The 12,302-nt window shown below is 39.9% G+C and overlaps 1 protein-coding gene across 4 annotated transcripts in view; it reads left to right on the plus strand.

Moving 5' to 3' along the window:
* ARHGEF26 (Rho guanine nucleotide exchange factor 26) overlaps window positions 1-12,302 on the plus strand; it is a 124,543-nt gene that overhangs the window by 25,401 nt on the left and 86,840 nt on the right. For all 4 annotated transcript variants that reach the window (XM_047728463.1, XM_047728453.1, XM_047728478.1 and 1 more), the window contains 2 exons: window positions 2,778-2,834; window positions 6,254-6,414. In XM_047728463.1, coding sequence (XP_047584419.1) covers window positions 2,778-2,834; window positions 6,254-6,414 — 218 coding nt within the window. The remainder of the gene's footprint in view (window positions 1-2,777; window positions 2,835-6,253; window positions 6,415-12,302) is intronic.

A 12,302-nucleotide genomic window follows, 5' to 3' on the forward strand; every position in this document is an offset into this window, starting at 1 on the left:
CAGGCCTGGCATTAGAAGGAGTTTTAGTAATGATTGCCCAACCCTAGAAATGGAGTGCCTCTCACAGAGAACAGGGCTCCCTCAGCCACCTGGGGCACGTGAGTGGTGCAGTTGGCTGGAGTTCCGACTCCTGCTTTCAGCTCAGGTCATAGTCTCAGGGTCATGAGATCAGGCCCTGCATGGGGCTCTGCGCTCAGTGGGGAGTCTGCTTAGGACTCTGTCTCCTTCTCCCTCTGTCTCTGCCCCCCCACTCTCTTTTTCTCTAAAGTAAATAAACCTTAGAGAGAGAGTGTGTATGGGCTCTGGAGTTAGATAGGCAGAGATGCAAATCCTGCCCTCACCACCTGTTAGCTGTGTGATCTTAGATGTTAAGCCTCACTTATTATCCCCACCTGAATTGGAGTAAGGATAGTATTGACTTTCGTGAGTTTTTAGTAGGATTCAATGGGAAAGGGGATGTAAAAATGCTTACCACACATTTAGGCACACAGTAAATGTTCCATAAATGATCGCTGATTTTACCACCGATTTAGGACTCTTTCTATACTACTGTACTACTTTCTGTTCTTTTCCGAAAGTTAGGATAGAGACCATACCATATGTTCTCATTTCCATGACAGCACAATGTAGGGTCCTATGCTCCCACGGTCTTCAAACTAAGGTTTACACCACAGGGGATTCATGAAGACCGTGCAAAGTGGACAGGGATCATTTTAAGGATACATTTTTTCAATCTTTATGTTCCGGGTATCTTCCTTTCCAAAACTGAGACTGCGTGTGCTCAGTGTTACCCCAGCGTTTTTTCCAGTCTCCTCTCACATTTGTCCTTTTTACAATTTTACTGAAGAAAGATGTTCCTCTTACCCATTTCAAATCTTAGTGTGGTGCTTTGTTCCAAGGTGCTAGTCCACTGGGGTACAAGATATGGGGGGTCAATTAAAAATATTGGTTTCCGTGAAGCCTCTTAACGAAGCCACCACAAATCCTCACCTTACTAAGAGTGTCATTCTCCATAAAATTTACTTTTAGAGACTGATGCATTAAAATCGGAAGTTACTGTGTTATTTTGGTCACAGTTTATTAATGATATTCATGGTGATCATATAATCCAGAAGAGTCTCTTTTATACTTAGCTCAGTGGTCACAGGAAATTTTAGAAAATTGAGTTGAAAAATGTATTTTGCATCAGGGTATGCTAGGGTGATTAATAAGATACCCTAACAGATAGAATTACATTAGGAAATTTTGGAGGAAAATTTTGACATAGAAATTTGATTTCTAAGGAGAAAGAAGAGGAATTTCCAGCTGTTATGGGAAGCATATTTATTTTTAAATGGAGGATGGTGGATATCAGATCGCTGTGCTTTTTTTTTTTTTTTTTAAGATTTTTATTTATTTATTTTGAGAGTGAGAGAGAGCACAAGAAGGGAGGTCAGAGGGAGAAGCATACTCCCCATGGAGCTGGGAGCCTGATGTGGGACTCGATCCCGGGACCATGACCTGAGCTGAAGGCAGACGCTCAACCAACTGAGCCACCCAGGCGTCCAGATCGCTGTGCTTTTTATAACTGTTTAAAGACCTGAGTTATATTTTATTGTTACTAGTTTCTCACAAAGGGGGAGGACTCTCCCCTTTCATGCTGTTCTGTTAAGCACAGAGCCTCCACTCTGGTTTAGAAGCCGAATCATGTGCAGCACCTGGGTGTCTTAGTCGATTAATCATCTGCCTCTGACTTGGGTCATGATGCCAGGGTCCTGGAATCGAGTACCACGTCAGGCTCCCTGCTCAGTGGGGAGTCTGCTCCTTATCGCCCTCTGCCCCTCCCCCAGCTTGTGTGTGTGTGCATGCGCTCTCTCTCTCTCTCACAAATGAATAAAATCTTTAAAAAAAAAAAGTTGAATAATGGTAGGCACTGCAGTAATCAAATAAAAATGTGTGGTAATTTAGGTAGAGCTTGCAGTGGTTCAGCCAGTGGTACAACTGTGTTACTCCAAGTATGGTACTGGTATTCTTGGTTCTTGTGGGTATTGCTGTTTCTCCAAAGACTATCAGGTTAACATCCTTCTTTGCCAAATTAATCAGTTAGTTTTGAGAGAGAGAGAGCATGTGAGGCAGTGTGGGAGGCAGAGGGAAAGGGAGAGAGAGAATCTCAAGCAGACTCCTGGCTGAGTGCAGAGTCTGATACAGGGCTCAGGACCCTGAGATCATGACCTGAGCGGAAATCAAGAGTCCTTCTGGCATTCAATGGACTGAACCACCCAGGCGTTCTCTTCTTTGTCAAGTGTCACTGTGCTGAAAAGAATGCTGAAACTGGGGCAAAGGGGTCTTTTTTTCCTGTTTGCTTGTGTTGCTATGGCGAGCACAGGTATTCCGTGGAGTCTGGGTGAAAAATTGTATTATAGTTGCTTTTTCAATGTGTGATCCAGGGCAGTAAACTCTCAGGAGGGGTGGCTTCACTTTCTTTATTGTTAGATTTCTTCATTTATGATTTGGGAAATTAATTTGATAAGCATTTTAGGAATATCTAGACCTAAGACTAGGAAAGGTTAGCACAACCTGATGGGATAGTGTTCTAGACATTTTGCAGTTCTTTTGTATTGATGCTAATTTATTATTGTGATTAATTATTATTTGAGGGGCCCCCAAATTAATATGTGCTGAATTCACACATTTTGCATAATTTCCTATAATTCATTTCTCAAAGGGCATGGAATTATGCGTTACATAATAAGTTGTTGAAGTAAATGAGCTCAACTTTATTTTGCTTTTTCCTCTAGGTGAAAAGAAATGGATTATCACAGACAGTTAGCCAAGAGGAAAGAAAGAGGCAGGAGGTATGTTTTCTACTGAGCGGATACTTTTAAAGCTCCAAAGAGTGAGTGCTTTCACCTACTGTGTGCACTGGTTCAGTGTTTTCTTTTGAAAACGTATTCATTTTGTTCTTTTTGCGTTAAGAGGTATGTGTTCATTGTCAAATAAAACTACATCTAAGAACCAGGAAAGAAAACTTAAAACACCTTAATGTCATTTTAGCTTAAACAACAAAGCCCCTAGTCGAAGTATTGAAACTGGAAGAAGTATGTTGAAAAATGAAAGAGATATTAGATCCCAGATTGAAACAGGATATTAGTGGGAAAACTGATAAAATCTGAGTATAGTATGTACGTTTGTCTACAGATAAAATGTGATGTACCATGGTTATGTCATGTGCCCTGGTTAGGGGAAGCTGGATGAAGAAATAGGAGCTCTGTTCCCTCTTTGCAAGATTTCAATAAATCTAAAATTATACCAGAATAAAGGTTTACTTAATAAAAAATAAAACAGATAGTAATAGGATTATACAACTTGAAGTTTAAATAAATGCTATTTAGGGAAATTACTCATTTTAATAAGGTAGTGAAATTCTAAAAACACTTTTCTCCTGTTTGCATATTACTACATTTATGTGTATACATGCCTGTAAATTGCACAAAGGACATGCACTATATTTTTATTTTATTGGCATGAAATAAAAAAAATAAAGAGAACTTATACTGTCATTTTTTGTTTAAGTTTAAAAAAACAGAATAGTATATAATATTGGTGTACCCATCACTGAGAATTAACAAATGTATTACATTTATAATTTTTTCCTCATATTTTTTAAAGAAAACAAGACTTTCAGTAAAGTAGAAGTCCTATGTTCTCCTTGGTGCTATTTCCTTCCTTAACTCCCCAGAGGCAACTATAATTATGAATTGATGTGTACCTATCCAATCTGTGTGGGTTTTTTTGTTGTTGTTGTTGTTTTTTAAGATTTTATTTATTTATTTGAGGGAGAGAGAGAGAAAATGCACAAGTGGCAGGGAGGGGCAGGGGAGAAGCAGACTCCCTGCTGAGCAGGGAGCCTGATGCAGGGCTCAATCCAAGGTCCCTGAGATCATGACCTGAGCCAAAGGCAGACATTTAATCGACTGAGCCACCCAGGTACCCCCGAATCTATGTTTTTAAATTATGTATTACATATATTTATGTACATATTTTTGTGTGATATGTGAGTGTTAAAATGTAGATGAGTGATGATTCTGAACATATTTTTTCTTTACTTTTGCCACTCAGCCCAGTTTTGGGATTTGTCTATGTTAATGTATATTAATCCAGATCATTCATTCAACCCACCATATAGTATTCCACTGTATAAATACCACCTTAAAAAAAATGTTTTGTCCAAATTTTAGACAGTAGGTGGTATGTTTTTTTCTTCATTGTTAACACTGCAGCATAAATAATGTTTGTGGACAAATTCAAGAGCTACTCCAGGGTCCTAATCCCTGTATTCTTTTAGATCTTTTCTGTTTGAACATACTTATTTCCTTTACATTTTGAAAATATTCAGATTTGTGATATTAAAAAAACTAATGACAGCAGCAAATCTAACTTCACGGTTCCTTTCAATTCCTGTATAGCTGTTTTTAGAAAGTTTGACCCAATTTGCTTTTAAGTAGTTGATGGTTCTATTGTAGGATGCGCTAACAGTTATTAAAGTAAGTCTATTATGTTAAACTACTACTTAATCATCTTTTCATGTGATCTGTTCTATGTAGTTCATGCAGTCTTTTTGTTTAAATCTTAGTGTTTTGCATTTGATTACAAAAGCCTTTGCTTTTGAAAATATTTTGTCATTCAGGGTGTCGTATCTATCAACAATGTGACATCCACTGTTTTTGGTCAGGAAGTGACTGTTTTCTTCAGTTTGCACTACATTTCCCAGGGATAATTGTGTTTATTGGATAGAATTGTACAAGATACAGGTCAAGTGAGACTCTTCATGTTCTTACCATTTACTCATTAGATGATTATGTCATTTAAGTCCCTGGAACATGACTGAAGCTAGACTAGCACATTTAAGTAAGACTTCCTTTAAAGCTTATAGATGCTGAAATGGAGATGAACATTGAGACTGGCACCATTAACCTGACTTACAAAATATGGACCACTTACCAGCAGCTGGGGGGTCCACTTGGCTGTGCCTACTTGCCTCCACCCAGCTTCAGCCATAGCACTGGGACTTAAGGGAAGAATCTCCTGTGCCTTCTGGGCCAAGGGCTTGAGGGGGGAGGAGCCCTGGAGGCCAAGGTGAAGATCACAGTGTTACCAGGAAGAGATCTAGGAAGGATGTGTCTCTCTGGCCTGTGTGGGTATTGACCATGCCTACCTGAGGAGGAATCCCTGTGTTGCCATTCTTGGAGGATCTGAAGTTGAATCTGTTAGGGAGCTAGGTGAATTCCTTACACAGGTCGTTGGTGCCTACATATGTGGGTTGGCTTTTTATCTTTTTTTTTTTTTTTAAGATTTTATTCATTTATTTGACAGACAGAGATCACAAGTAGGCAGAGAGGCAGGCAGAGAGAGAGGCAGGGAAGCAGGCCCCCCGCTGAGTAGAGAGCCTGATGCGGGGCTCGATCCCAGGACACTGGGATCATGACCTGAGCTGAAGGCAGAGGCTTTAATCCACTGAGCTACCCGGGTGCCCCAGGCTTTTTAACATTAATGAACACTTATCAGGTAAACGACTGTGTGCCTGACACCACGCATTTCTGCATTTCTTCACTCCTTGAGATAGTGACCGGAGCAGAGCAGGTGTCTTGTTAAATGAACAGAATCACTTTCAGTTGTATGAGTTTAATGTAAAAGAATTCCCGTGCCTGATAACCTTTTGAGGATAGATACAGTCAGGCTCTTCTGCTACACCCAGACTCTTTGCTGTAATTGACTGCAAATTTGTTGGATTAAAATATGGGTTAGAGAAGGGGGGCCCGCTTAGGAGGAGAGCGAAGAAATGTATTTGTGAAAATGTTCTCGGGATCCCAAGTGATGTCTATAAATCCTTCGTGTCCCAGAGCAACATACTTTGAAAACAGACCTGGAAGAGATGACTCCAAAGGTTAATTAATGTCACACTGAGGTTTTATGATGTGCCCTAGCTTTCCTTCCATAGATTCTACTTGACAAAGCATGACTTCAGGATGCAATCTCAGGTCACCTAAATGCTTTCGCTTTTTCATTTTTACACTGTGGGCAGTGACTCTATTTCTTGAGGTTTATGTGCCTTAGATAAAAAAGACAGTAGTTTGGTGAGGCATTTTTCCTCATGCTTATCTTTTTATGCTTTTCAAGATATGTTATTTTTATAGGAGAATTATGAAAGCTACATTTAGTTCTTCAATCACAGTATTAATGTATTAATAATACATTTCTTTTTCCTTCATACCAGGCTATCTTTGAAGTCATATCCTCTGAACATTCCTATTTACTCAGCTTGGAGATTTTGATACGAATGTTTAAAAATTCTAAAGAACTGAGTGATACAATGACCAAAACAGAGAGTCATCATCTTTTCTCCAACATTACGGATGTCTGTGAGGCAAGCAAAAAGTAAGTTCATCTTAGTTGGCCTTTGGTCATGCTGAGACATTCCTTACTAACAAAGATCTATGTTATCTCAAAGGGAAGACCCTTAGAAATATAAGGTCTCTCATTGATTTGGTTGGCTTTTATCTTGATCCCTTGAAATAAAGTTCAAGATATGTTTCGGGTTGTTGATGTATAGACGGATGGCAAGTGTGTAATGAATTGTCACCACAGACAGTTACATCTGAGGTCTCTCACTCCTTCTGTATCCCTGCCTCTTCTCCTCACACTTGTCCTCTTCTTCCTTTTAAATTATTTGGGTTTTAGAGGGGAAGGAGTCGGGGGGATGAGTGAGCCTGGTGGTGGGTTTTAAGGAGGGCACGTATTGCATGGAGCACTGGAAACAATGAATCTTGGAACACTACATCAAAAACTAATTATGTACTGTATGGTGACTAACATAACACAATAAAAGAAAAGTAAAAAAAACAATAAAAATACATGGATAATAGAACAACCTTTGGTTGTGAGGGAAAATAACTCATGGTAGTACCATTCAAATACAAAAATTATTTTTGTTTACATTTTTGTATTTTTTGTTCATCTATGTAAATATTATTTTGAAAATGTAGTCACAGTGACCACCGTGGTTACCTTAGGTTTTCCCTATCTAGCATTCCATAAGCACCATTTGAGGTGAATTTTCCTTATCAGTTTTAATAAGCATAGGAATCTTAGTTTATATACCAGTAGTGAGCTCTTATATTCTTCTGAGTGAACCGCAGAGCCGATACGGGAGCCCTATGCCATCAGTGTGATCCATTGAGCCATCCTAAGTTGCTATTTTGGTAGATCAAAGTGGTCGAATATTGGCAATTTTATATCATTGGGTCAAAGTTACCTTTACCATATAATCAGTGAAGCTTAAGCTTCAAGGTTTCTCACTTGCAAAGGTACCTCTTAAATATCTGCTTTTGTGCCTCATTTCTTTCTTGGTGGGCCTGCATATTGTATAAGCCCTAGGGCTACGACAATTGGATCTGTCCCAGGGGTGAGTATCTGGAAATATTTTGCAAATTTGGACCTTGCTTATTTGTCACATGAGAGCAGAGCCAAGCAGCCAGGAATGATAACATGTTCCTGCCTGCTGGCTCCATCACTGTGTGCAGGTAGACCTTCCTTTAGAACTTACAAGATGGGACATTCATGGCAAACAGGTTAACATGTCAGTTGGGGCTACTTCAGAGAGCTGGGGTTTGTGGTCAGATCAACCAGATCTTCAAATTTCCATGATAGTGGCACAAGGTCAGAAGCTAGCTGCCACTACAGGAGGAGATCCTGGCAATCTTGATATTGACATGGATACTTAAAAATACAGGGTCAGAGGACCCACTGGGCCTTCGGGAACACTGGTGGCACATACCACCACTTGGGATTCCTTGTTTAGAAGCTGGATTGTTCCTTGTGTTCAGCCTACTGGTCCTTTTGGTATCAGTCTTTCTAGTTTCAGTAAGAGAAATGAAAATCTCTTTTCTCCCTCCGTGAAGAGGTCAGAGCAAGAGGCTTCAATGATATGTCCCTATTTGAAATGTATTCCTATTTCAGAAGGAGTCTCTTTCGTTTTTTGTTTTTTTTTTTTAAAGATTTTTATTTATTTATTTGACAGACAGAGATCACAAGTAGGCAGAGAGGCAGGCAGAGAGAGAGAGGAGGAAGCAGGCTCCCTGCTGAGCAGAGAGCCCGATGCGGGGCTCGATCTCAGGACCCTGAGATCATGACCTGAGCTGAAGGCAGAGGATTAACCCGCTGAGCCACCCAGGTGCCCCAGAAGGAGTCTCTTTCATTTTAACTCGTGCTTTGGTTGATCTACAGAAACGAAGCTCTGTATTAGATACACAGCTATCAAGAATTTTTACTGTTTTGATAACTATAAAATGTAAGTCATGATTTTAATAAGAATATGTTTTCAAAAAACCACAGTGGCGTGTTTTTACGCCGCTACGAAATTGTGCTGTGAATTGTGTGGGCATCAGTCGGCTTCCTGCAGTATACAAATGACTCCAGAGAAGGCCTTTCATTAACTGTAACCACAGTTCTTGAACAGAGGCTGCCTTGGGTCCTTAAGGCTTTGGGACCTGACAGCACGGCTTGTCCATCAGTGTGGTTCACGGGTGCCTGGCCTTGAACAGTCGCTTCTTCTTTTGGTAGTTGGTTGATCTTGAGCAGGTTGCTAAACCTCACCCCCTGAAGTATTTACCAAATAGGGATTGAAAAATCTATGCCTGGTTAACCCTGAAATAACTTATTTAAATTATAGATTAAAATTTTATCTTAATTTCAATCTTTTACAAAATTTAAATTGTTTATGACTTTATTAAAAAGTTTTCATTTCTTTTTTTTTTTTAAAGATTTTATTTATTTATTTGACAGACAGAGATCACAAGTAGGCAGGAAGGCAGGTAGAGAGAGAGGGGGAAGCAGGCTCTCTGCTCCTGCTCCTCCCTCCCATTCTCTCTTTCTCTCTCTCTCTGAAATAAATAAAAAAATGTTTGGAAAAAAAAAACTGCTTTTTAAGTAAAAACAAGGTAAAAATACAAAAGATGTTTCTTTTTTTATCTTTAAATGGATTTCAAGAATTTTGAGTTTTGTTTTAAAAATAAAAAATAAACAAAAATGTCCAGAATACCGTTTTACTATATAAGCCAGTACAGAAATGAAAACTTTTTAGGAGTGCCTGGGTGGCTCAGTGGGTTAAGCCTCTGCCTTTGGCTCAGGTCATGATCTTAGGGTCCTGGGATCGAGCCCCTAATCAGGCTCTCTGCTCAGCAGGGAGTCTGCTTCCCCCTCTCTCTCTGCCTGCCTCTCTGCCTACTTGTAATCTCCATCTGTCAAATAAATAAATAAAATCTTAAAAAAGAAAGATTAAAAAAAAAAGAGTCAGATGCTTAACTGACTGAGCTACCCAGTGTTTTAATTTGGATAGCTGCCTTATGTGATACTTGATCTCTGTTATAATATATTTCAACTAAGAATGTTCAGCTTCTACATGAGAATCTGATGTCTGTATCATAGAAACAGATTCTAAAAGTTTATTTGATTTAGTTTCAGACACTCATTTTAGACACAGTATTTTAAAAATTCAGAATGCTCAGATTTGCAAAGCTCATCGCATGATATAATGCCTCCTTGCTGAACTTCGAGCATTTGGTCTCTAGAAGACTCTCAAGTGATAACTACTTAATGTGCTACCTCAAAAAAGAATTTCCAGTCGGAAGAAAATGCCACATAAAATGTTGAATAAAGCAAACAATGGGTGTTTAAATTAGTGATTATGGGGGCGCCTGGGTGGCTCAGTGGGTTAAAGCCTCTGCCTTCGGCTCAGGTCATGATCCCAGAGTCCTGGGATTGAGCCCTGCTTCCGGCTCTCTGCTCAGCAGGGAGCCTGCTTCCTTCTCTCTCTCTGCCTGACTCTCTGCCTACTTGTGACCTCTCTCTCTCTCTCTGTCAAATAAAAAAAAAAAAAAAATCTTTAAATTAGTGGTTATGGAGGCGTTGGCATGGCATTGTTCAAGGTGGCCTAGTGAAGACTATGTTCATTGTTGTACTTTCCCCTAAGGAAAAATTGTAGTCAGAGGGGATGGGATATTTAGAATAGAGTGAGGTCAGAAAACGCTCGATATTCAGCTTTGTGGATTCAACAGTGTGACATCTGGTCCCCTTTATAGTGGCTCTGGGTCTTCACTGCTTGCTGATGAATAACACTGAGAAGCCTTTCTGTGTAAGAAGACATTATATGAAAGCAGGCAGATCATACTGAAACCGTATGAAAGTGTACGAGATCATTCTAATGCTGGGTGTGAGTGCTTATCAGTGGTGTGTCCCTACTAAATTCTTTTCTTTATAAAGAATTGCTCACTTTAGTCAACACTTGTGGAACCTCTGATTCTGCAAGACCCCTGGGTTCTAGAGCATTTCTGATGGCATCCACACAGTGAATGTTGGTCCTCAGGGATGGGTGCTGGTTGGTGGAACATCCTCAGCGTGTGTGCATAGGAATCCTCCAGCCCATATGGGTCACTGAAATGCATGGGTATGGGTCGCTCTGGAGATTGTGGGCTTAAGGAGCCCAGTGAGAATTGAAGGAGAGGGTTAGAACAGATGACGCAGGCCTTTGTGTGCTCTGCTGAGGTGTTTTTATGGTTTCCTGAAGGTTGTGTGGAAACCTTGAGTGATCCAGTAGGAGATGGCTGTGGTGGTCCAGGAGATGACAGCATGGTGTTTGCATTAGAGAGGAGGTGAAGGGGCGCCTCGGTGGCTCAGTTGGTTAAGCGACTGCCTTCAGCTCAGGTCATGATCCTGGAGTCCTGGGATCAAGTCCCGCATTGGGCTCCCTTCTCAGTGGGGAGTCTGCTTCTCCCTCCGACCCTTACCCCTCTCATGCTCTCTCTCTGTCTCTCTCTCATTCTCTCTCTGTCTCTCTCAAATAAATAAAACCTTAAAAAAAAAAAGAAAAAAGAAAGAGAGAGGCGATGAAGATGCTGACAGATTTGATGTGACAGCAATGTAGCCAGACACGAAGGGAAACTGGGGGAGGATCTAAGAGCGAGGACTTGAGTATTTGGAACATGGAGTCTTGAGGACTTGGTGAGAAAGAGTTTTGTTTCCCTCCCTGGTGTCTGCTAAAGAACTTTGCAACATGCTTTTCTTTTTCCCATTGCAAAGTTAAAACAGCGTATTTCTTTAGGAAGGAATTTTATTTTATTTTTTTAAACTCCTTTTTTTTTTTTAAAGATTTTATTTATTTATTTGGTAGACAGAGATCACAAGTAAGCAGAGAGGCAGGCAGAGAGAGGGGAAGGGAAGCAGGCTCCCTGCTGATCAGAGAGCCCGATGCGGGGCTCGATCCCAGGACCCTGGGATCATGACCTGAGCCGAAGGCAGAGGCTTTAACCCACTGAGCCACCCATGCGCCCCTAGGAAGGAATTTTAAAGCTAAAACTCTGCTGTCTTCAATTTCTGCAGAGTAAAATAAAAATATCCATCAATGTGCTTTTGTGTCCTAAGGAACTGAATTTGTTCCCAACCTGTAATGAGCAGCTGATGCCAAACTTTTCAGTTTCTGCCTTGCATGGAAGAGTAAATTATAAAAATAATAAATGTATAAAATAATACCCAGCACTTGTTCCCACAGAAGATTCTTTTTCCTGATTTTAATCAGATTATATTGAAATTAAAGTATCATGTGACACTAAATACCGTTCTAATGCATATGCTTTCATATTATTCTGTGAGATTACTTTGTATTTCAAAAACTTTGTATTTCAAAAACTTTGTATTTCAAATAATGCTACAGCATATCTGCATTGTAAAGTATGTTTCCTACTTGGTAATTAAAAATTCTAAGCTTTAATGAGTTAACAGGAAACTTTGGATAGAATTTTGTTTTCCCGACTAATTTTTAAGGCTAAAATTTAAAAGAAAAACATTAAATTTAACTAGGCCAGAGAATATGGAACTCTTCATGTTGTAGAACCTTAAGTATTGGCTGTTGACACTGTTTTTTATTAACAGATACTCTTGTCTTACTCAGTAGACAATAGAAGTTTTTTTTTTTTTTTTTAAGATTTTATTTATTTATTTGACAGAGATCACAAGTAGGCAGGGAGGCAGGTGGGGAGGGGACGGGGGAAGCAGGCTCCCCCGGACCCTGGGATTATGACCCGAGCCAAAAGGCAGAGGCTTTAACCCACTGAGCCACCCAGGTGCCCCAGTAGGTAACAGAAGTTTACCACAGACTCTTTGGTAAATAAAGCAACTGCCCTCTTTCTCTTCATGTAACAAAAAAGTTTCCTTTTTAAAACGAAACTTCGGCTGGTAGTTGAAAGACAGTGACCCTCAGAAGCCACTTTTTA

Source organism: Lutra lutra, chromosome 1, assembly GCF_902655055.1.
Source record: "Lutra lutra chromosome 1, mLutLut1.2, whole genome shotgun sequence".
NCBI classification, from domain to species: domain Eukaryota; kingdom Metazoa; phylum Chordata; class Mammalia; order Carnivora; family Mustelidae; genus Lutra; species Lutra lutra.